Raw genomic sequence first — 26,836 nt, forward strand, 5'->3', positions numbered from 1 at the left:
TAAGCTCTCAACATATAAAGCACTCTTCTGCTTTACTTATACTTGTCATACTATATGTGCAGCAGAAATAGCAGTCTGAAATAAGTGCTTTATTGTCCATTTAAAATACATAGATACTGAGATGGGGAAAGGTAAGCTAGTTGGTTGGTTTCTGTATAGCTGTTACATTTCTAGGCCACTGGTGAAGTCCTCTGCTTGTCACTGATAATTCCTATGAAAAGACCACAGACAGATAAAATTTAACATATTTCATCCATGATATGACTAGATAATTTTAATTCCCGTCTTAATCAAGGAAGTAATGATGAAAAACTTGTTCTGTTAATTATACTGCTGTAAAAATAAAATAGACCGACTATTGGGATTCATAACAAAGAGCACTTGCTCCTGCCAGTGCATTCTTCTGGTGATGGAACAGTGGTTTATTCTGTGTGGAGCAAGGTGGCCCTTGAGTAGATATGCTAGCTCAGTGATGCTGACTGGCTTCCCACACCTGACTGTGGTACTTCTAGCCATCAGCATGTTCTTCACTGCCTGCTTCTTTGTTTACAAGGTCACTTCCTCCAAGTACACACATGATATTTACAAGGAGCTCTTCATCTCCTTGGTCGCCTCAGTCTTCATGAGCTTTAAAATCCTCTTTCTCCTGCTTGTGGTTAGTATCTACGTCTGAGTCCCCAAGGGCAGCCAACAGGCAGCTCACCAAGTCCCTGCTTTGGTAAAATAATTTTTACCATTTCAAGATACCCCCACCTGCTGTTTACAATGAAGGCAGATGTGTGTGAGAAAAAAAGAAAGAAAAAAGAAATTCATAATAAAGATTGGAAACATTAAGTTGACCATAGTTATCTGAATGTTGTTTATGAAGTAGGTTTTCTATGAGTGTCTAGAAGGCAGAGAGGAAGTGTGAGATGGGGCAGACAGCATAAAACCAGCCAAGACTGGCAAAAATGGAGCTACAGGTTCAGACAAGTGTTACATGTCTAGGCATCAACACTGCAGAGATGATAACTGGAGCAGTTCACAAACAGATTACTTGTTGTCAAAATAAATGTTGTTACAGAGCCAAAATTCTTCCCAGAGCATACAGTAATGCTGAAGTGACTGTGAACATCACAGTGAGTTTAAAATCCTAAGTAAGGGGAGGTCGATAGACCAAAGTGAGAAAGAACAGTATGGAGCACGTATGACCCATGTGGCCATCTGTCCAAGAGGCAAATATCTGTCAGAATGAAGGAACAATGGAGTCTGGAAATTCCCGAGTCTCGGTGCCAGCAAAGACAGTGGAGAGCATAAACCATTGTTTATCCCAATTTACTTTAGCTTATATAAATATATAATTTATTAAATGAATTTTCTTAGCTAATATATAAAAACAAGGTTGTATATATTAATGCAATACAATATTTGAGATATATTTATAAATATACATACATTGTTTCATATATAAATTAAGGTAACACCATATTTCTTTTCTTTGATCCTTTGGAAACAACATATTCAATTATTGTTATTAAGCAATAATAAATTAAAAAAATTAAGAAAATAAATTTACAGAAGAAAATAAACTACAAAGTTTTATGTGATGCAATTTAAAATTCCTAGGTATAGTTTTAGATCAAGTTTAACTGGAATTGTGTCGAGAATAGCTTCTTTTATTTCCTGGGTGCTTCTGTAGTCTAGTGACATGCCCCTGGCTTCACAAAACATGGTGGCCATATCCGCACCATGGAGCTGAGTCTCAGCTCTAACCAGGCTCCATTTTGAGTATTGGCTCATAGGGCCTAAATTATTTTCAGGGCAAGTGGATGAGATTGAATTAATCCACGTCTGATGACTTTTAACAGAAAGAACTCCTGGGTGTGTTGTGCGTCTACTAAAATTACTCCATTAATAAGCATATTCTTTGAAATTTTATTTTATGAATAGAAAGTGCTCATAAATTCTTTTATCCTTTATTATTAATTGTTCGATTTTTCTGAACTTGTAAATATGTCTGTTCCCTCTTCTAGGGTGGAGTTAATGGATTGACTGGAGACCTAGAATTTGGAGAAAATGGAGGTAACCCCAATGTCCACTTCGAAATCCTTGGAACCAACTATGGAGAAGAACTTGGCAGGGGTGTCCGTAAAGTAAGCCAAGACTTGTTATAATTGCTTTTCTCTATACTGTTGTGATTTTGCAGTGTAATTCTCTCTCTACAGTGTGATCACAGTGTCATTAAAATGCATGTGTTCTAAAAGAGAATGTGAGCAGGAATCAGGAAGGAGGGCACTCCTTAGACAGACAGTTGGGTGTTTAGAGTACTCTAAGATACAGAAGTACATGGAACAATTAATTAGATTCACACCTTAGAACAATTTAACTGAAGAGAAATAACATAGTGCTTGCCTAGAGAAATTATATCACCTTTCAATCATTGTATTAATGCTTTTATGAAATACTAAATTAAATATTTAGACAAAGCCTAGCTGTTTGATTTTTAGCTTGTGACATGAACAAAATCAGAGTAAGTGTTTGAGTAAGTTTGATACAGTAGAATTAAAAGTCAGCTATAGAAAGTTTCATTATGGTAGAATTTTGTATGTGGCCTGTAGTCAGGAGATTATACTTTACAGGAAATGATCCTTAGTATATTCTACAGATCACGTAATGAGGCAGCTAAGTACCAATAAAGGACGTTTGACAGAATATCATGACTATTGCTCTCTCAAGGAGAATTACAAAAGTCCTTGGAGAAATGACTCTTCTGTACTTTGAACTTGCCATTTTTCAACATTTTTGTAGGGGAAAACTTCAGGTGAGTTTGCATATGGAGATAATAGCTTTAAAGGTCTGGATGTCTGAAGTTCACTATGTTGAGGGTAACTGGTTCTGGATATGCTTCAAAAATAAAAGCAGGTATGAGAAAATCCTCGACACACTCCTTCAATTGCATGTCTGATACTGTACTCCAAATTTAATGTGACCATGAGGTTATTTCTTTGTGACCCAATGAGGCAAAATTTGCCAGTATTCAGTCATGTACTCAGTCTTACATATTCTTTTTCCAGCTTCAAAATTTCTACCTTTTTTCCCTGATTCATCCTTGCTTTGACATGTAGTAGAAATATATTAATGTATATTGTTGCACTTTTTATATTATATAAATATGAAACAATTTATTACACTGTTCACACAATAAGGCAATTGCAGTCTTCCTACATATATTTATTGACTATATACTATCGTTCCTGTGCATATATTTTCATGTGCAAGAATAGAATTATAATAGAAGACACATGGCTTAAACATTACTGGATGACATCAAACCCATAATTGAAATATACCAGTTTTCACTTGCCAGAGCAGTATAAATAAGTTATTGCCACCACATGAGTGAAACACGTCCTGATTTGTCAGACTTCTAAGCTTCCTTTAATTTCTTGATATAGTCACACACCCTCATGGTTTCTGTTTAAACTCTCAGATTATTAAGGACTCTACTTCTTATTTTGGGCATCTCAGATTTCTCTTTGACTTTGTTTCCCTTTCAAGTTTTGTTCTTTGTTTGGTTGTTATCTCTTTAGGAAAGTAGATATGTCTTTTGATTTTGGAATTGATACTTGGATGTGTACAGCAATCCAGTGAACACTTGGAGAATTGGTTCTTTGCTACTTGATTAAATGACAAGAATTATTTTTTCCCTAAGAACTTGGTTTTCATAGCATTCTTAGAACATTTAAATTTGCCTTTATTATGAGTATTTTTCTATGATTGTTGATGTTTATTCTTATTCAGACAACACTTGCCACTCTGAGTCATGTACCTTGCAAATGTTCGCATTCTTCTGCCTTACATTGAGTCTCTACTAACTCATTTGAAGAAATAGATTAAGAAAAGAATGAAATTCCATTCTTCAAGTGCCAGTATGTTTGCAGTTGTTTTCAGATGCGATTTAAATGCAAACCCTCAGCAATATTAAGTGTACTATGCATTTGATAACTGTATTCACCAGTGTGATCTCATCCTGGAAGAAGGAGTTATAGGGCAGTTTTGTTATCTACACCTCATCCTGTGATGTACATCATGCTCAGTCTCAAAGTTTACATTCACAGAAATAAACAATGAAATACATCATCATTTTACAGTCTTCCCGTAATGTAACCTTATAGAACATCCTTAATATCATGAAGAAATATTTTGAAGGTTTATTTGGGAGAGTTCTTCTTTAATTTATCTTCTGTGACTAAAACTTTACATATTTTAACTTTCTTTTGCCATTTATTGCTAAGATATTAAAATAATAATAATTCTAATGAATGTTTATATTCAGCTTTCTCATTCAACTTTTAATTCGTATAAATCATCTGTACATTTTTATTCATTTACTGCAGATTGTTCTATCACCTGAACTTAATGATGGTTTTTGCTTCTTATTTGTAATTTTACAACTATTGTTTGTTTGTGTGTGTGTGTGTATGTGTGTGTGTGTGTGTGTGTGTGTGTGTGTGTGTGTACGTACTTGGGAACTAAAGACAATAATTACTGAAAGTAATAATAGTAGACATCTTTGAATTGCTGTTTTTAACATATTAGTACAAAATACATTTTTACTTTCTAGGTTTTCATTCAGATTAATGTCTCATCTGTTTCTAGAATATTTTAATTTCATTTTGAACAGATATATATATTTACACTTACATGAGCCACATTTGCTTTGTTATCATCTTGCCTATCTCTCATTATTACATTGATGATTATGATTTGGACTTTCTGAAATTTTCCTTTCAGTTGGATTTTATGCTGAGGTTAAGCTGAATTAAACTACATGTGTTAGTAGGGTGAGCACTCCAGAGCCACGCACAGTACAAGCACACACTGATCCCTTGCCATTGACAGACAAATCTTAATTTTTAAGTAACTAAAATTTTATTGAGGTGAACCTGTTTTTAATTCGTTTCTTTATTCACTTTACATCCCAATATTAGCTCCTCTCCTCCTAGTACACCCTCATTCAGATCCTCTCCCCCATTCCTCCCTCCCCATTTGGGAAGGGGTGCTCCCCTTTGGGCATCACTCCCTCACTACAATCCCCCCTCCCATGGCACAAGAAGTTACTACAGGACTATGTTCATCCTCTGCCACAGGAGCCAGAAAAGGCGGTTCAGTTAGGAGCACCTGATCCATTGGTGGGAAAGCAGCAGTTTCAGGGACAGCCCTCACTAATCGTTGGAGGAGCCACCTGAAGAGTGAGGCTGCACATCTGCTACATATGCAGTGGCCCTATGTCCTGCTCATGCTCACTCTTCGGTTGGTGATTCAGTCTCTTGGAGCCCCCTAGTGTCCAGGTTAGTTGACTCTGTTGGTCTTCCTGTGGAGTCCCTGTCTTCTTTGGGTCTCAATTCTTCCCCCAAGGTTTCCATAAGACTACATGAGCTCCATCTCATGTTTGGATGTGCATCTCTGCATCTCTTTCCATTGGGTGCTGGTGAAGCTTCTCAGTGGACAGTTATGCAAGACTCCTGGAGCGACGAAGCTTAATGGATGGCAATACCTGATATTTAAAGAACAAAACTGGAAAACGAATGAAAAGTGAAAAGGTTAACATGTTTGTGCAGAAAATAAATAGGTTTGAGAAGATATAGAGGAGAATATTTAGAACATAAATAAATTGAGCATATTTGAATATTAAGAGAAAAAGTCATCTAAGGGAAAAAGTTGAAGAAGATAGAACAGAATTATATTGAGTAATGATGAATTTCAAGTATGAAAATAAAGGGCAAGAACAGGATGCAGGAGTAGCTGGTACTCTTAACCTTAAGTGGGTGAGTGTGGCTCACCAGAGTACAAAAAGAAGGGGTGAGAAAGAAGCAAGTCAAGTGCTTACATGATATGCATTTGCTGGTGTTAGAGAACTAAGGCAATAGCTAGTGAATAGGGCTTGAATAGTTTCATTCTGGACGTGTCTCAAGCCTCTATCATGAAACGAGGGAAGTAGGAGAGTCGCTGAGCCAGAAACTGTGTTTTAGGAGAGAAAATCTCAGGATAGTATGGTTGGGGTGCATGAATGCTTATGAAGGTGAAGAAAGAGATCTTCCAGCCTAACTTGGCCCTAGAGGTCTTGTGTGTTCCATAGTGGCTGGAGGTCAGTATAGTCACGTCAACCTGCATGGAATTCAGTCTGTCCTCATTATCTAGCATTAAAGAGACAATGATATAGACATCATCAAAGCATGTGTACATCATTTTCAAGTATAACAGCTGACCATGGGAGCTGTTCAGATATCTACATGCTAGCTTCAAAAAACGATTGAGGCTTTCCTAAGAAAAAATACCATATAGATATTTCAGTAAAGGTTGCTAGAATTCTTATAAACTACTGACTCTAAGGTGCCTTTTATATTGTTGACACTCTCAAATGTTGTGAATCCAGATGTGGTGACACACACTTGCAGTTATGGTGCTGAAAAGACTGAGGTAAGACAATTGAGAATTTCAGGACTGCATCTGCTCAATTAAAGAGACCCTGGGTCAAAATTAATTTTTCCCCTTGTTTAAAAATGGTTTAAAAATTCCTGGTTTTAATATTTTTTTCCTTTTATTCTGAAACTTTGCATATTTGTTTAGTGTATGTGTATGTGTGTCTATACATAGATATGTGAGTATGTGCGCGCCTGCATGTGCACGTGACCATAAGCACCATTTGGGACCCCAACATATTTGTTTATAGAGATCACTTTTTTCCACTAAATCATAAGTTGCATAAATTATTTACTTAATAAACTCTAAATCTCTGCTGTTTTAAGATCACTCTGAATTAGATGGGGATATGAAGCTTAGTTCATGTGTGGAATAGTTCCTTCATACAAACACTGGGACAAGCTTAATGCTTGAAAAGATGCAAAGAAAGCCTTCCCACTCAAATAACTGCAGTAGAGATGTATTAAATAACTATCTGAAATTAAAGCTCCGGTCTCTGCTACTCTATCCACTTCTCAAAAAGAGTAAATGGCTTTCTAACTGAGGAGCTGTCAAGTTGTCAGGGTTTGTTGTGCAGCCAGGGGCTGAATGTGCATGATGCTCACATACTTATCGCCTCCAGCAGGGATCCTGTCAGATTTCATGAACCAGGCAGAGCGTGTCTGTTAGGATTTGACCACAGATTCACAATCCTAAATGTTGGATCAGTCTGTGCTGCGTTGGCATTATGTGAATGAAGACTTCGTTCCCCTGAGTTCAGTGGGCATGTGAAAACGATGAATTCTCACTCTGGCTAACCAAAATGAAGAGCTTGCCTATTTTATGTCTTCTATATATTGATTTTTCTAGAAGTAAGGTGTTTAACTCAGACAATTGTATAGTCAAGGTGCACCATGTCTCCTAGAAAAAAAATGGAAGTGAAACTAAATGCTTGTTTTTGAGGTCATCAAGATTTTCTGTTAATCCTATAGTTAGATTGCTGTTCCTGATGATTCATGTCGACCCATAATTCCCATGAAAATAATCACAACAGCAACACTGTATAAAGCAACCTAAATCTGAGTTTATAATAGAACTATGTGAAAATGAAAGCCTATTCGGAATAAAACTATACAGAATCAATACAGTTTTTCTTAGGAAAGAAATTCTACCGCAACTTTTGTCTGAGTTTTTTTTTTTTTTTTTTTTTATTGTTCCATTACCAACGCCACACACATTCTACTGTGGAGAACTGAGCTCCAGAATTAACATGTAATACTCTGCCCTTAAAGTCTTCAAACTTTATCATAACAGGAAAATAAAGCCAGGAAAAGTGTATCAAAGCTGTTTCCACAACCAACCTTAACCAGACAGTAATGCTAAGAACAGCAGCTCTCCACCTTCCTAATGCTGTGGCCCTTTAATGCAGTTCACGTTATTGTGGTATTATTTGTTGTTACTTCATCACTTACATATAATTTATAAAAACAATAAATTTGATTTTATTGCCCTCTATTGGATTAGGACTTCAAGAAAATTTTTGTATCATAAAATCACGTGATTACTACATGGCTGACATTTGTACTTCTTCACATCCATAATTGAATGAATCAATTTTGTATAATATATTTTATCTAATATATATTTTTAAATTATTGAATTATCTTATGTGCATGTCTATTTTGTTTGCATATTGTGTGTGTGTGTGTGTGTGTGTGTGTGTGTGTGTGTGTGTGTGTACGTGCACACTACATGTGTGCCAGATGCCTACATGGGCCTGAAGAAGGTATTTTATCCCTTGAGACTGAAGTTACAGTTGTTAGTCACCATAGAAGTGCTGGAAATAAAGCCAGAGTTGTCTAGAAAAATGTAATCATGTGTGTGTCTGTGTGTGTGTGTGTGTGTGTGTGTGTGTGGAGCGGGAAGTATTTGAAAAATGCAGTGGTGCAGCTTGGCTTTGGGGCATCTATCATGTTCCCGCTCTCTCCGAAGCACCAGCTGCTTCAAGGAGTCCATGCCTAAAAAACCCAGGGAATAACCAACACCCCCATGCATTAGATACATTTCCAGTACCTGGTAGAAATGAGACTCCCAGTGCTTAAGATTATCCAATAGATTTATATATTAGCAAATACTCACTACACAAGATGCCCACACAATCAGAATTTTAAGCCAATATCTAAGCCTTAGATATAAATAACTAATGAATAACTACCTGAGACTCTTAGAGACATGCACATCTTCCTCCATCTTGCTTCTCCCCCCCCCCACTTCTTCCTCCCAACTACAAGCTCCACCTACCTCTTCTACTACCAATCACAGAGTTCCATTGCAAATACACTGGGCAGGAAAGGTTCCTAACATATATTATGAACCATTGGTACATAACCTCATATATATATATATGTATGTATAAATATGAGGTTATGTACCAAGAGGATTAGAGGATTATGTCAGTTATAATTTCTGTGTAGAAAAAAACACAATTTATATATGGTGTAGGTTGTTTTAATATGTAATGGAATGAAACTATTACAAGGGACTGCTGAGATGGTTTAACAGTTAAAAGCACTTGTAGCCTTTGCAGATGACTTGGGTTCAATTCCAGTACCAACATGGTGGCTCCCAATCATCTGTAACTTTAATTCCAAGGTGTTAAATACCCTCTTCTGACCTCATTGTGCACCAGGCATACATGTGATATATAGATAGATAGATAGATAGATAGATAGATAGATAGATAGATAGAGATAGATATATAGATATATAGATATATAGATATCACAAAACATTCACACACACACAAGAACCAAACCAAAGCCATTTTGAGTAAAATTTCCAATTTAAATCGTGTTCAAATAAAGTTCTCACATTCTATTTGGCAGAGACAGAGAGAGAGAGAGAGAGAGAGAGAGAGAGAGAGAGAGAAATGACATCCAGCTTGGCAAGTTAATACATGAATGCTAGGCAAGTCACCCCACCACAGTTGAGCAAACCAGGCAATAAGAACAGGGTAAGTGTAGCACATAGGGAAATGTCCCTAGGGAAGTCTCACTGTAACTTGGCACAGATATCTGTGGTTTTCAGGCTTGAAAGAGCTTTAACACTCTGACTCCATCCAATACATAGTTCAGCTCCTGAGTCTGTCCTCAATCACTAGTTACTTGATGACAATAAACTCTGTTTTCTGTATTGACTTGGTGTATAAGTTGTATTGGATTCAAGTGACCCTGTAACAATAAATGAATACAATTTTTAAGACAAAATAAAAGTAGCTGCTATTGCTCTGCAAAATTTGAGACAGGCTGTGCTCACACAGAGGCTCAATGATTATTTTACCATCTCTGGCTCATGGGCTGAAGTGTTGATTTGTTTGGCCTAAAATAGCATAAAAGATACAGAAGATAAAAGACTTAGTTTTCTACTTATTCTACTAGATCATACCCAGAATAAAACAGAAGTGTATCTCCACATGCCTGCTTTTGAAGCCCCACCCTCACCTTCCAGACACAGACACACACTATCAATAAAACTCTATGCAATTCAAACTCATAGATATAATATGATAGTATTCGCTCTCCTGCAAATGAATACAGATTTTTAATTTTGCTCATAAACTGTAATTACTGTCCAGGACTTCATATGAGAACAATGGTTCTGTGAGGAATCAGACTGAACCTACCGAAGTGAGAAGAGTTGCTTATTCAGGCCTTGTCCCTTGTTGTGGTCGCATTCCCTAAATGGCAGGTATAGAAGGTTATTTCAAAGTGCTGACGTGAAAGCACCGATGGTGGCTGTAAAGAGCCCCAAAAGCTCTTATTCATCTATAAACTCTTAGCAGACCCATGTATTATATTTTGACATTTACAATGTCAATAGAAACACAATCTTGAGGGATTTCCAATTACCCCAGACTCCTAGTATTCACACCCTCTGAACTGCTCTTGCAGTCTGCTCAGGTATTTGAAGGAATAGCTACCTTATTTTCTCTTTCTCATCTGGTTTGCTTAAGGGAACTATAAATTAACCTTTTACAGGGCTGCATTATATGCAGGGATAATAAGTACAAACTTTGTACAGTTCTAAGCACAGAATCTGATAACATTTACCAGTAGGTATCTATGACCCTTTGTTTGTGATAAGAATAGCATCTCCCTTCCAAAGTAATAGTGTGTCTACATTGATGATGAGGCATGGTAGTCAAAGTTTTGGTAGCAGCTGCTTACTGCTTTCTTTGTCTTCTTCCCCCCTTTTCAGTAATATTATCATTTTTAATCAGTATATCTGATGCACTGTAGCTAACATGACATCATTAAAACTTGAATCTTAATTAAGATTAAGATTAATTAACATTAAGTGAGGACTAGTTTTTCAGACTTAGGGTACCTTAAATGTGTATTCTTCTCCCTTTAAAATTTCTATTATTAGTTTCTTTCTTCAGAAATGATAATAGATTACAATATGAACAAACAACCCATATTCTTGCTGTTCAACAAGATGTTGGTTTTATGCTGGAATGTGCAGTATGCTGTTATTACATACAGGATACTACCTATAAGATATTTCATACACATTAGAACAATGCTGTGTAAAATGTAGCTTGCATTTCCAAAAAGCCTGGAGAATTTTCCTTCATGACTGTGACCTGATTGTGTGTCTATCACACTGTTTCTAAAGGGAGGACATTCAGAAGTACAAAGTTTATAAACACCCAAATAATTTTCATTGAGACTTTAAACCCACACCCAAAACTAACACACACAAATTCTATTCAGACAATGGTAAGTAGTTTTGAAAATGTAAAATTCCCTTTTTACGCATGCCTTAGAAAGGTGCATTGATGTCCAGCTGGGGGCAAGAAATAGCATTTCTACCCTCTAGTTTCACAGTAATTCTGTAGTAAGGTATGACATCTTTAATTTTGGGGGTGTTTGTTGAGGGAAGAAAATGCTAATCAACACTTATCTGAAGTTAGAAAGGATTATCAGAAACAGTATATGAGTTCTCACTCTAATACCATCTTGCACTTGTAGATAATTTTAAAGTCCTGTTTTCTTAGTGGGCACAGAGGTCATTTTATTGATACCCAAATAGTATCTACGCCACTAGGCTATGCAGTGTATCATGAGAGGCAAAACTTTAACAGCATACAATTCTATCCAGTAAATATTCCAGATGTTAAAAATTGACAATGACATTACAACGTGAGAATTTTATTCTTACTTTTATTTTCTATTATTATGTCTACATGTGTTTGACATTTGTATGAGTACACATCAGTTTTTTGTTTTTTTTTTTTTTGGACAAACTTTAAACGATTCAAAGCCAATTTTCAAAATGATAATTTCAAGGTAGTAAATGTATTTATTTTGAAACAAAGTCTCCATATCAAGATCTTACATATATATTAACAATTATGCCCGTTAATTTACTGATGCTGATCTGCACTTTGAGTTAAACTGTACCCTCTGCCATTCAGCCTTAGACACACTTGTTTATTAAGGCCAAAACTATTATTGTAAAAAACTGTTGTGTTTTACTTTATCAGCATGTTCACAAGAATTGCAAATGGTTTCTTTTTTACTTTATTATTAAAAATAGATTTTTTTTCATGCAATATATGATTATGGTTTTTCCTCCCCCGGTTCCTGTCAGATCCTATCCACTTTCCAACTCACCCAAATTTATACCTTTGTTTCTTCATTTTCACCTCTCCCTCTCCCTCTCTTCCCCTCCCTTCTTCTTCCTCTCTCTCTCTCTCCATCCCCTCTCACATTAAAATATAAACAGAAATCTGGAATAATAATAAGATAAAATAAAAATGAACCAGAAGAGACCAAAACAAAGAGAAAATAAAGAGCAAAGAAAAACACTAGAAACACATACAGAAGCTGAGAGAAATACATTCACACAAAGAAAAAAAACCCACAAAACCAAAACCACAATGTATAAGCAAAGATCTCTCTGGAGAAAAAAAGGCCAGACATAGATTTGTGGGAAACAAATACCATTGAGTTTGTTTTGTGTTGATCATCTACCTCTTGGCATGGGGCCTGTCCTAAAGCGTGGTTTGTGTATCCAATGAAACTTCGTTAGAGAAAATTAATTTTTCCTTTGAGAGCAGTTACCAACTGAAGATAGCTTCTGGGTCAGGAATGTCTACTTCCTCTATGAGCACTGGAATTCCATTAGGCCCAGACCTGCGCAAGCTCTATGTGTGCTGCCACAGTCTCTGGGAGTTCATATATGTATCAATTCTGTTGTTTCAAGGCCTTATTTCCTGTTGTCTTTCATCCTCATTGGGTCTTAACCATTTTTCCACCTTCTCTTCTGCAGAGTTCCGTGAGCCCCAAGGAGAAGGAGTTGTTGAAGACAACTCATTTAGGAATGATGGGTCCAAGGTCACTCATTTCCTGCACATTCTAGTTGTGGGGCTTTGTATGGTTGAGTAAGATACTAATTATGAGTATAGCAGATTGTTGCTCGCCCAGAATATTATATTCCTTTAGCAGAACTGTCAAACTTGACTTTCCCCTAGCAACACTGATTAGACAAAATATAGTCTCGGGGTCTTGGCCACTTGGGCAGTACCAGGAGTGGGTTGTAGCTCATGCAGTGAAGTGGAAATCCCATCAGATAGCTGTTCGTTATTCCCACGGCCTGTATGCTCTAGTTGTACAAGTGTCTCTTGTAGGCAAGTCACCATAAAACTGTCTATGCATTACACAAATAATCTTACAAAGTTGTACTGGAAGCTGGTGTTATTTAGAGCTTCTTTCATTATGAGACAAAGATACTGCTTAAGTAACTGCTGGCACTTTATTAATCATAGTGATTCAAACACAATGAAGGGCTTGATGTTTGTTGGCAGTAATTTTGATTTTTAAAATTCAGTAAACAAGCTATTTCTGGATTACTAAATATTATTATCATCGCAAAATAGCATTTCAGAAGTTCTTTTTTAATAATCAAGAGTGAGAAGCGAATCCTATTTTAACATAATTCAACAAACAGCTTGGATTAATGCGGACCGTGCTTTGAAATGTGTAATTAATAAAATGAAGGCATCTGTCTGAATCCAATCATCAGGAGTAAGTGACTGGATCCTCCTGATGAGAATGGTTCTCATCTCTCAGGTGCTTCTGAAGCGTTATTCAGTCAGAAGCTGCAGAAGGTTGTAATACCTTGGAGTACCTGAATAAAAGCAGTTTTGTGCTTTAAATGGAAATGTATTGGAAATGCTTTGCTGGAGAATTTCTTCCTTTTACTCTTTCAAGGTTGATATGATTCGTATCCTGGATGGAGATGAAAAATCATTCAGTCCCAGGTTCAGACATTTCAGAGCTGCTGATTGTAGTCATTTGGAGCAATGACACGATTTGAATAAGTACACTTCCATTAAGCAGGAGACAATTTTTGTTCAGGACTATGGAAAATTGTCACACTCCTCCCCCTCATGGAGAACACATTGTATTAATGTATAATTTTCCTTGTAAAGAAAATTGGAAAATGTGCAATTATTTTTAGGAGAAACACAGCATTTGTAATGTAGGCATGAGTTCTTATTCTAAATGACTTTATGGAAAACCATAGAATAATTTTACCTTCTTTCCTTTTTTTGTAATTTTAGCAATTTCTATTTCCTAAACATCATTCATTTTCTGTTCATATAATATTAGATAAATTGATTATATGGTTTCTACTATACTTTGAATTTTATTTTCTTATGATATTGATCTATATTTAAAATACAGAACCATGTCAAAATTTCTCTTAATAGGAAGTGTTATTAATTTACCCCTGCCATTTTAGAGAATCCAAAATTAGAGATCAAACAGCAAAATTTGATGTAACATCATGTTACATCATGTATGTACAGTCCAGACAACATGTATGGAGTGAGGAGTTTGGAGAGCTTAATTGCTTGCCCAGGAAACCTTTAGTTTATTAGAAGGATGAAGGCTCAACTACTGGATAAATGATGTCCCACGTGGCTGTGTCTTCTTCACACTTCACACAATGATACACAAGCAAACAACTGAGCATTTTTTTATTGAAGGTGCAGAATCCTCCAAATCTATTTATAGTTATAGTTTTATCACATTTATATAATAAATACAAAAACTAGCAAGATACTTTGTATATGAGTTATGTTTACTGTGTACCCTGATATAAAACAACATATCCTGGTACTCCTTTGGTATTAAAAGTAGTTTAGCATAATGTATAGATGCTACAATTTGTTCAAAACACCTGAGGGTTGTTTCATACATTTATGTTGGAACTGGAATCTTTGAACATCTGACTTTGACAGAATGGTTACTTTGGCACACTTGGAATAAACAAGAAATATAAATATTAGGCAAGGCACAAGAAATTTAAGGTTTTCCAGTTAGATCCAATAACATGTAAGAGTGGTGGAAGCCATTTCTGGCTGTTTAGAAATGTACAAGACAGATTTCCCCAAGCAATTTGATTTCTGTCTTTAGCAGCATCAATAACAAGTGTCACATTAAAGCTAAAATGGAGCCAAGAAACTAACAAAGGTTTTGTGACTGCCAGGCCTGGTTGTGGCGATTGGATCATTAAGAGCAAAGGATTCTGTAATAGTGGCAGTGTGACAGGTGTCCTTCAGTGAGATGAAACAACACTGTGTTAGAGGAAGGCCTCTAGTAAGTATTAAAAAAAAAAACCCTGTACTGTATTGATTGGTCTCTTGATAATAGCTTTAAAGAAAGGGTAACATTTAGGAAGCACTTTAACTACCATAATGTACATAGATCTAATTTTAAAACCATTGAGATGCTACACAGAAAAAAAATTAAATGTGTAGGAAGTAAACAGAAAGTTTATCTTTATCATCAGTTAAGAATTCTGTGAATATTAAGCATTTGCCACCCCCCAGCAAAAATGTTAGAAATGTTAGTACAATAGGTATTTGTGGCCTGTCATTATTTTTTATGATGCTCTGTGAATTCTTTCTTGCATTATGTAATAAAAGTATACTTTTGTTATTTTTCTTTTCTCCAGCTAATTTCTTACTTTAGCATGAAAAACAAGACAGTCTTTATTTTTTATTGCTAGAAAGTTGATATACAATATAGAAAATCAAATGGTACTGAACTATTACCTCTAGGCATAGAATGTATGCTTTCAGTAACAGCTTTGTTATAATTAATTGCAGGTTACAGTTTTAAAAAGTATTTCTCTCATCAAAGCCTATATTCCATGATGGAGTAGTAACACAGTGTAGCAATGACATTCGTTACTGTTATCACAAAGACAACCAAGGTAATTAATATAAATAAATTGGACAGAAATAAAGGCCAAACTTTGCTAGTACAAAAATAAAGTGCTTATTATAAAACCTCACCGATATTTCATAATAGACACTTAGGTAGAGAAAAAAACTGGTTTAGTTGATCAAAAGTCAAAGGCAGAGCCAATGCTATAGTTTGCTAAACCATCTATGACAGTTACTAAAGTAGTTTAAAAACTGTATTATAAAAGAATCTCAGAGAATTAAAGAATTTTAGGTTAAAAAATAAATGATATCACTAGCATTTTAGTGTATCTATTAGCAGACATACAGAGCCGATGCAGATAGACATTAGGTGCTATTTAGTATCAAAGAGAAAGAGCATGACTGACTTATGCAAGACTCCTTCAGTGCCTGGTGGTGCAATCTGAAAGGCAGAATAACTCAACCTGTCACATGGGTCTATAGAACATGACAACCTGATCTGGGCATCGTGCTGTCACCTGTTAACCACAGCTGTGCAAATCATCTAAACCCCAAACTGGCCACTTTACCTGTAACTGGCCACTGTAGATGGGCTCACTCATCAGCCTCATTGTTCTTACCAGAATGCACGTGTGTAGACTGGGGAAGTAGGAAAAGTTCAGTCACAGCAGTCTACTGGAAGAAGTTGGCACTGGCTCAAGAGTCTAGAAAGTGATGTTCAGACTCCTTACCATTAAGGACATGATGCCAGGAAAGATAAAACCTCAGAGAATGAGAGAAAAAGACCAAAGGAGAAGAGTCAAGTAGACATGCCTGCCTAGTTTCTCCTTTCACTCGAAGCACATCTCAGTTACATTCTTAGATTATAAATATTTGACCAACTAATATTCTTTGAATATGAGAACAATTATGATAGACTACATGGAAAAGAAAAGTAATTGATAGGTTTTGTTTAACAACCATGTATTCATCATGGTTATGTAAAGAACAGAACTGATAGAAGGGATATACACTGTAGTACGCCATATGAACTAAAAAGCCAGGAGAGAAAATGTGTTTTCAAGAGGGCTTTGGAAGGTTGACTTACACTCTTCTATCTTAGGGGCTGAGTTATCAGCAATGGCCATTTGCATGCTGTTGAGACTGAGAACCTTTTAACTACTCAGTCCCTAAGGGTGGACCCTCAGAAGTTCCAGGCAGGCTGGCACTGGAGCTGGAATATTGTGAGACAGTCACTTGGTAGTCACCTTGAAAGACCTAAGAAGCTGGGTTCTCATGTTAGTGAAGGAGAGAATCAGCAGAGAGTGACACACTCATTAGCAAAAATCAAAGGCAGGGAGCCAGTAGCACTGCCTTCCCCTCAGAGCTTTTCATAAGGTAGCCATTGTCAGAAGGTAAGCCCATTCCAGGAGAGCTTTCTTTGCAGTTAGTCCTTTCATGAAAATGCTGCTGCAGACCAACCATAAGCCATTTCTCTTCCTTGATTCTACATCCAATCAATTTGACAACCAAGATTAACGATCTCTTACAGATACCTTGCAGAAGTAAGATTCTGAACAGGAAATAGATTTGGGTATCACTAGATCATCAACTCATGATAGTTGCTCTCTGCACAACGTGTAAATTAATCACACTTAAGCATCAACATGGAGAAAAGTTAAACTCCCACAAACTAGTATTCCAGGCCACTAAAGAAGAAACCAGAGAAATAAACGCTGCTTTAAAGCATGGAAATCTTAATTTTTGAAATCATTTCAATTAAATACAAACTTAAGATCTCATCGAGGACACACTTCAAATGTGTAAATTTGAGTCTTGAGAATGATATTTTGCTGAAGTAATTTGGAAAAACAAATGGCAGAGATAAGCCCACTGTTCATGACCATGAAAGCTACAGAATCCTTATGGAAAGTGTTTGATTGTCAGCATATGCTTAAGCACAGGAGGAAGATAATGAAAATGCTCAATCATGTCTGACCCTACATTTCACAAGAAATATGGCTGTATTGATCATATAATGAGGCTCTATAGCTATATTTACTTAACTCCTAATTCTAAGTCCTAATGGACTTAGAATAAGCACCCCTTTCAAATGCATATATCTCTAGTCTACTGATATTTCAATTTTCTCAGTTCTTTGAAGATTCTGTTTAACACTAAGGGTTTACATTAGTCAGTTTTCCACTACTATAACACAAGAACTGAGGTAATAAACTTACAAAAAAGAAAAATTAATTTGGCTGACATTTAGAGTTGTTTAATCCTATTACTTTTAAGCGAGCATGAGGCAGGTGATCATGGTATGAATGCAAGGTAAAATAAAGCTTATTAGGTTTATTTTCCTGGTACAGAAAAAGGAAATAGAGCAGTGAGAGACACTGGTGTTCTATATCACCTTTTAAGGCTTCCTCCAAGGATCTAATTCTTCCTATGAAGCCATATTCTTGGCAGGTTTTTCACCTTGTAATAGAATCAATCCAAAGCTGGGAAACACCTTAAACATTTGTATATATGGGGAACATTCCAGATCCACACTAAAGCAGAATTTTGGAGATAGGTCCTAGCTTTCACTGTTGCCTTGACACAGTCTGGAGGCGTATGACAGGAAAGCATTGATTGAAGAATTGCCTTGGTCAAATTGGCCTGCAAGCAGGCCTGCAACGGGGATGGCCTTGGGATCAATTGATGCAGTACTGACTCAGCACTGTGGAAGATGTCATCCATAGGCAGGTGTTCCTTGGCTGTATCAAACAGCTAAGCATAAGCCAGAGAGGGAGGGAGCCAGAAAGCAGCCATCATTCTAACATATTTCCTGTTCCGAGCTCCTGCCTTGACTTCCCTCTATAATGGACTGTGACTTGAAAGTATAAGATATATTAAGCTTCTTCATTTTCTAAATTTTTTTTAGTTATAGTATTTTATCACAGCAACAGAACTAGAGTCGGTTGTGTTTTTTAAAGTAAGTATATTTCTGTTCGCATTGACAGTGTTAAATTAATAATAAGGGATTTAGAAACAATAAAGTTTGTTGACCTTTTGATACTAATATTTGTAGTTCTCTCCTTTTTTTAATGAGTGAAGATTCTCATGGTTTGATAAGTTGCATGGGATGTATATGAAACAGTACATTAGATATGAGATTATTCTCAGTTGGGGAAGATTTGGGTGGCTTACTGCTTTGTGTGAGACCATATGTGTGTGTGTGTGTGTATGTGTGTGTGTATGTATATATGATCATATGCATATATATGTACGTATTTTACATATATATATATAAGAGCATATTAGCTATAATAGTGTCGTACTATAAAATATATTTATTCTGTATAGACATGATGCTTATTTTGGAAATAAGTTGTTATTCACAATACATAGTTTCAATTAGTATTTTGATAAAGTATAAATTCAAACTTTATTACAAAATCAATTTTACTTTGGGAACAACATTTTCTTTATATTTTAAATAACTTTTTAAAGTTTTCATTAAACTCTATAAAAGTATTAGTGCGAGTTATTATGTATAAAATTCTAAAAAGTGCAAACATTTATATATTTTAAAAACAAAGTAACCCAAACCTAATATAGAATATTTTTAAAAAGCACAGAAAAGATTATATAGGTACTTTTTTTGTTGGAAGTCAAAGCATGTCAACTTCTGCATAACATTATTTTAAAATAATGCAGGTAAATCTAAATATACTCATCTTCATGTGTCTGACTACATGTAGTGGCCTCTGTTAACTGCTAAAGGATGGGAACAAAAGTCCAATGTTCTATATCCTAGTGACTAGTTATGAACACAAGTTTATCTGTCTCAGAGATCCTTACTGTTCCCACTTGGAGATCAGCTGAATGCTTTCTGCCTTGTTCCTGGTTGGGTGAATAAGAATGGTCTTTGGACTCTTTTCTATCATTACTGTAAAGCCTTTTGGTTGTGAAGTACCTCTACAGACTTACAGGTTTGTTTATTGGTCCTCAGATGGAGTCATTGTTTGTGAGGCTGTGACTCCATTAGGAGGTACTGCCTAGATATACGAAATGTGTTGCTAGGGCTGGCCCTGAAGGTTAAAGCCCTGACCTACATCTCAAGACAATGGTTCTGTGATTCCTGTTTTATTCAGACAGGAACAAGAAGCCTCACACTCCTGCCATTTTTCTTTCCCCACCCACATGGACTGCTCCTCTTGAGGTACTTCTTGTGTTGGTCACACTGAGAGAAAATGAGTATCAGTGGGATTGTAGGAAGTGTGCTTCAGAGATCTTACCTAGTCTGAATCATGGAACTTTGAAGCTATTACTAGCTGCAGTGATGGCCACACAGAAAATCAAAGGTAGATTTGGAAGCTACCAACACTGTTTTGTGGCCTGAAACACTCATTCTTTACAGTAATGAATGATGAGACCTAAGATGGGTGTGCCCTTGGCCACTCACTGCCAATATGACGACTCCCAGAGATACTGTAACTGTTGCTGACTATCTGGAGGTCAGTCTAAAAGGGGGTGGAGATATCTTGTGTTTTGGGTTTTGACGTGTTTGCTTCCTCTGTGTATGTGTAGCCTGTATTGATGCATGTATACATACTTTTATTTCTGTGCCTCCTTACAATGGTGAAGAATATTTTGTTCCAGAATCTAAAAAGACAGCATAAACAGTAACACAACAAAAACACCAAACAACACAATCAAAAGAACAAACAAACCAACAAAAACTACATGCAAAACAAAACAAAAACTAAGAAACAAACAAGCAAACAACTAAGGCAGAGGACCACACAGAAGTTTGTACTGTGTCAACCTGATCTTACCTATTCTGTTTCTAGCTTCTTCCACAAAGAGTTTGGGTAAATAAAATCTACATTAAAGATATTAAGGTGAAGAATAGAGAATTATCAAATAAATAGCATACCAGAACAAAGTCAATACTTCATAAAGAAGAAATAAAAAAAGACTTCGCAGTATTGATAGCAGAGAATTTCAACTTAATAAAGAAGAATACTAAACACAGGCTGAGGTCAGATCTGTTTACTACAGTGACATTTAAGATGTTGGTTCCAGTCCCAGCTCCTTACAGTTCTCCCCACCTTCCAAAACATTCCATCAGCTATACAGAATTTCTGACCAGGCACAGCCTTCTCAGCATCTCCTTGTGGGGCAGTATCCAGGAAAGATTTCCTTCCTCTATGTAGCTTATAAGACAAAACAAAACACATCTCATTTGAAATTATGTTTTGGCACAATCTGAAGTACAGGTGAATGGGATTTTGCTGAGCATTAGCGATTATGACCCAAATACAGATTTAAGGTCCTATATTGACTCAAAGAACAGATATAAAATACCTAAAATTGGATATCCTTAAACTACTACATGCATTTATTCCCCAAATTGCTTCCTAGGTTAATCCAAGCCTACCTACTTGAATGGCAAAAACTTAGGAAATAAATAAAGAAATTATCCATAACCTTGTATGCTAAAAAAAATGTTACTAATATTTAGTGTTTATTTCCCTTATTTTCCAAGCTTGATTTAGGATAACTGTGTAGGGTTATTTTAAGGTGACAAATAAATTTATACAACCAGATTTTTCAAAAAAATGAATACTATATATTATTTTTATTTTCATTTTAAACAAATAAGTGCAAATAAATTTAAATAAATAAATACAATCAATATTTTATTGAAACTGAAACATATATAACATTTAACATTTTTAAAATTATATTTCCTTTTTTATATATTTATTTAATTTTTACACTTATAGTAGTGGCTATAGAAAGCTTTGACAAAAATGTGACTCCCCAGTAAGCCCATGGTAGGGATCTGAGACCAAGCCCTAGCGAATATTAAAATAAATGATTTAACACACAAAAATGGGAAAACAAATACATTTACAACTTTGACCAAAACTGAGGGCAAATCTCAGTCTGTGTTTCTCTTGCTTAATGTAGCATCAAACCTTGTAGAGAATGAGAAGAGGGTGCTCCGTGGGTCAGTAAGTAAAGGCCCTTAGCTGGAACCTGAGTAGACTGCTGGGATTTGCTTGGGTAGAAGGAGATATCCAACTGGTCTAATTCACCTCTGACCTCCCATATGAGTGTCATGGCACATGCACATGAAATAAATAAACATTAACAAAAATAACAAACCTTACAGGAAAGATAAAAACAAATGCCAGGAAATTGTTATAGCCCTAGTTACCAAAACAGAGAAATGTCTTTCTGCTGGTTCCAGGGCTGAGACTTTGGGAAAGGCCTCCTCATCCAAGGCATTTCCTTTTCTAAGATGGGGTTGAAAAGATCATTCTTATAAACACATCCAATTCCTATGGCCCAAAAATTAGTACCGAGGGCTCATAGTCTATAAAGCGGGAGGAAATTATGACTGCACCAATAAGCAAATATTTTCCTTCCTTCTTTAAACTATAAGTAGTGCTTTCCCTTCTCTCTTTCTCCTTTCTCTTTCTCCCCCTCTCTCTTCCTCTCTCTCTCATTAAATTTTATTATTTACTTACTCACTTTATATCTCACCCACTGCCCCTCCCAGTCACCCCATCCCACAATCCTCCCACACATCCCCTTTTTCTCTGAAAGGGTGGGCTCCACTGGCTATCCACACCCTGGCACTTCAAGTTTCCGCAAGGCTAGGTGCTTCTCCCACTGAGGCCAGAAAAGGCAGCCCAGCTAGAAGAATATATCCCAGTACAGACAACAGCTTTGGGGATAGCCCCCCGCCCCACCTCACTCCAGTTGTTTGGGACCTACATGAAGACCAAGCTGCACATCTGCTGCATATGTTCAGGGCCTAGATCCAGCCCATATATGCTCTTTGGTTGGTGGTTCAGTCTGTGAGAGCTCCAAATGTCCAGATTAGTTGACTCTGTTGGTCTCCCTATGGAGTTCCTATTCCCTTTGGGGACTATAATCCTTCCTCCTATTCTTCCATAAGAATCCTCAACAACAACAACAACAAATCCCCAACCTCCATCCACTGTTTGACTGTGGATGTCCATGCCTTAAGCAGATTGGGTAATTCTTACCAACCTTTGTAGGGTGATTTCATGCCCAGCATATCTAACTTTGGCATTTCATCATAGTTTTCTTAATTAGTTTTGTTTTCATATACAAAAAAACAGTTTTGATTTCAAAACTGTCAAACCTCTATCCTCCTAGGTTCTTTTATTGGTTTCCACATGAAAGCTTTACTTAGGTGAGTGTAGAGTCACACCATCTCTACTGCGTACACCCTTTACTGCATAGATATTGATAGATATCTTTTCAATCAATCTAGGATTCTTCTATGATTTAAATAAAAAGAATTAATTGAACACTATTTTCTACATACTGAAAAATATACCTTTTCCCATTCCTATGAGTAATTATATATTCTATTTTCTTTAAAGTCAAAGTCTCTACTATAGTGGATCAAATAACTAGCTCCACCTGCCTTTATACATTTGTTTTTTTGCCCTATGACAAAAAAACAATTTGCAATTTCCTTGCAATGTTGGATCATTTCTTAGATCCAATTCATAGGGTGTCTTCCATTGCTCATTCCAACATTTGCATCCTTTCATCTTCTCCCAAGGTTCCAGGAGGAGCAATTTGAAAAGGCATCGTCAGAGCTTGCCAGACACATAACCACCTCTCCCAGAATGCAGCCAGTGTACCCTTCCAAAGCAGCCAGTGTGGCTCATGTCAATGACTCTGCATCATTGTAAAGCAATACGCTTATCTTAATTGCCATAAAATAGGAGCATAAAAGTCAACAGAAAGTGGTTTCAATACATTAAAATGCATTCCTTTGATTTAAAGCAAGTCAAGAAAGAGTCCTGTTTTGTGTGGCTTGAAACTGTTACCTGATCTATAATGAGCCTTCTTCTGAACTTGCTTCTTGTCAGGTTATAATAAGGCAGGTTTCGTTCAAGCAGCTAATGACTGGGATCCATCCTATGCTGAGGTCAAATTAAGAAAAAAAGGAGGGGGGTACGTTTCCTAGTGAAATATGCAAACAAAATGTTATTATCTTGGACTTATTTATAACTCTGGTCACATACAATATTAAATGTGATGCCTACAATTGTTCTTCATTAAAGATTACACTGTAAACTCAGGAGTTTAAGTAATTTATAGACAGTAATGATTCTGTCTTTTTAAGAAAGTTGACTTCTTTATTTGATTTAGATTGTAGTACAAATCTATCCGCATAAGGTCAAGGCTAAATTATGCTTAACAAGGTGATGATTAGACCCCTTTAGGCTTTGAGCAGTGGCAAAATAATCTAATTTTTATTTCAACTCAAACATCCTAGCAACACCAGTGCTGTGAGGGTGCACTTTACACTCATGATTGAAAAGACTCTTAGGTAGATCACAACTGAATCTCCCAGACAAAGCATGAGAACTTGAAGAAATACACTCCTTGACTGCCACCTGCTTTATGTTGCCCACAATCCCTCTTCAAATGCCTTTTAAGAAACTGTAATTATTATTGGGTCACACAGACTTGCAAGAGTGGTTGCATTTACATGTTTAAAATAATTGGTGTTACTTAATAGAATTTAAATTTTATAAGCACCTGGAGATCTCTCCAGTATTCTGGTTTCTCTAGGATTCTTTTAAATTTAATTGGATATTTTCTTTATTTACATTTCAAATGTTATCCCCTTTTCTGGTTTTTCCCCCCCAAAAAAACATATTTATATTTCAAGTGTTATCCCCTTTTCTGGTTCCTCTCCCCAAAAAACCTATTTACATTTCAAATGTTATCCCCTTTTCTGGTTCCTCCCCCAAAAAAACCCTATCCCATCTCCCCTCCTCTGCATCTATGAGGGTGTTCTCCCACCCACCCACCCACCCATTCCAGCCTTGAATTCCCCTATACTGGAGTATTCAGACTTTACAGGACCAAGGGCCTCTCCTCCCATCGATTCCTACAAGGCCATCCTCTGCTACATAGGCAGCTGGAGCCATGAGTCCCTCCATGTGTACTCTTTGGTTGGGGTTTAGTTCCTGGGAGCTCTGTGGGGTTTGGTTCGTTGTGTGTCGGTTCTCCAATAAACTTCTTGGAGTTCAGCTGGGTTTTAATAACCTTAAACAAATTGGGAAGTAGAAGAGTGAGGACCACATTTGCCTGGGTTGAGCCATGAAGCATATTTCCACTTACAAATCCAGATAAGAGCACACTCAGTTAGTAGTGGTAACAGGTGCTCTCTGCCCTAAGACATAAGAAAAGTCCGATTTCATTCTCTACTTCCTAAAATTACCAAATAGCTAGTCTGAAAGAAATCTGTAGATCTAGCTTGTCTAATACTTATCAAGAGATGAATTTGGGAACACAACAACATTCTATAGAAGATCAACTATTTGCAGTCTTTAACACTGCTGTCTTTAAAAGGGAGTAAAAGTATTATTCCTATATATATATCTCATAAACTAATTGTCTTAGGTATCCAGAATATGGTACCACTGCTCTCTCTCTCTCTCTCTCTCTCTCTCATTTTGACTGGAAACATTGGGTTGATTTAATTGTTCCAACCAAATTTTTTTCCCTTGATAGATTTTTAGAAGGAATTATATAGAAAGATATCTATTTCTTTCTAGATTCCAGTTTTAAGAACTAAATCCAGATATATCTTCAAAATAAAGCCATCATCCATTGAGAAAGTGAATCCATGGAGAAATTCCAAATACTTTTGAATATAATTGTTCCCAGAAAGGATTGAGATCTTGTAGTCAGAACCTAATAGAGCCCTTACTATTAGCTTGTGCTGTATACTCTTTAATTTATTTGTATAGCCATTTGGAAAAAAGTTTAATTTTGTGATTTAGTCCATTTGAAGAAGAGCCCTGACAATCCTACCCTCATTATTGAAGTTTGTCTCATTCATTATTTCAATCAATAACTATAACAATAATATTAACAATGTTCATTAATTTCTAAGTATTAAGAATTTTTTATCTCTTAGTATCATTAAGTATTCTAATCCTTTCAACATCCATATCAGGTAGACTGCCCCAATAATTGTATATAAAGCAGAATTTAATTAAACTCTCTACAAATTATAAATTTAATATTAAAAAGTAGATCTGTCTAGTTTGACAAAATGATCCATAAACTGTCTATTGCATTCTTTGTTCCAAGGTACCTGGTATGGTGTGGGAAAGGCATAAGGGATAAAAAATATACAAGACAGCATCTCTGCTTCTCAAACTATAGTGTAATAAGATATATAGGCAAATCAGGCAGCCTACAAAACAGCTTGCTATAACTAAATATAGCAATACTGATGCCTTGCACATCAGAGATTTGTAATTTATTTCTTACGGTGTGAAAGACTGGAACTTCAAGATCAGAATGCCAGCAGGGTTCGTGTCTGATGAGGGCTTTCACTTTAGATAAAGGATAATCAACTTCTTCTGTGGTCAAATGATCTTTTGCTGTGAATTTTGTGTAGTGGGATAACTGAATGAATATAAATGAATAAGTGCTTTCTCATCTCTTCTCATAAGAACACTAATAATCGTGAGTCAGGACCACATCCTTATAATCTCAGGCAGCATCGATTACCTCACTTTACAAATCTTATTATCCAAAAACAATAGAAGTACATTATATGAGCAATGAGAACATATATCAACTCCACAATGAAATTTATAGAAATGCCTCAATATGCAAGGAAGTTATATCCCAACAAATGCATATTAAGTTGAAAATATAATTTGGGCATTTGTTTATCATGTACATATCACCAAAGCTTAGCACTATAGCATACTAAGTATGACCTGTTCACTCACTCTTAAGATTTAGTGCCTGACTAGAGACCACAGCTACTGCATCTTTCCGGCATTAGAAAAGAAGATTGCACTGCATATTACCACCCTAGACCAGAATTCTAAATACAAAAAGTAACTTTGCCTGGGCATGTTTCTTTTGTGCTGTTTAAAAGTAGCATTTTCTTTCACCCAACCATAATATAAGAATTATCTTTATAGAATTTTGACTCTGGTAGGGAAAATTTAGTCCTTTATAAAATTTAGTCTTTTATAAAATTTCGTCCTTTATCTCATTGGTGAGATAGGGTCTACCACCATAGCTTCCATTAAATAAAAACAGAGTTCAACAAAGTAAAGATTTTGTAAGTTTCCACTGCCTCTT

General features: G+C 36.1%; 1 protein-coding gene and 1 pseudogene across 2 annotated transcripts in view; both read left to right on the forward strand.

Moving 5' to 3' along the window:
- Positions 1-26,836, forward strand: part of Grid2 (glutamate ionotropic receptor delta type subunit 2) — a 1,355,396-nt gene that overhangs the window by 794,901 nt on the left and 533,659 nt on the right. For both annotated transcript variants that reach the window (XM_034512535.2, XM_034512534.2), the window contains exon 8: positions 2,013-2,132. In XM_034512535.2, coding sequence (XP_034368426.1) covers positions 2,013-2,132 — 120 coding nt within the window. The remainder of the gene's footprint in view (positions 1-2,012; positions 2,133-26,836) is intronic.
- On the forward strand, positions 410-673 carry LOC117714749 (dolichyl-diphosphooligosaccharide--protein glycosyltransferase subunit TMEM258 pseudogene; annotated as a pseudogene).

The sequence above is a fragment of the Arvicanthis niloticus genome, chromosome 9 (assembly GCF_011762505.2).
Source record: "Arvicanthis niloticus isolate mArvNil1 chromosome 9, mArvNil1.pat.X, whole genome shotgun sequence".
Lineage (NCBI taxonomy): Eukaryota > Metazoa > Chordata > Mammalia > Rodentia > Muridae > Arvicanthis > Arvicanthis niloticus.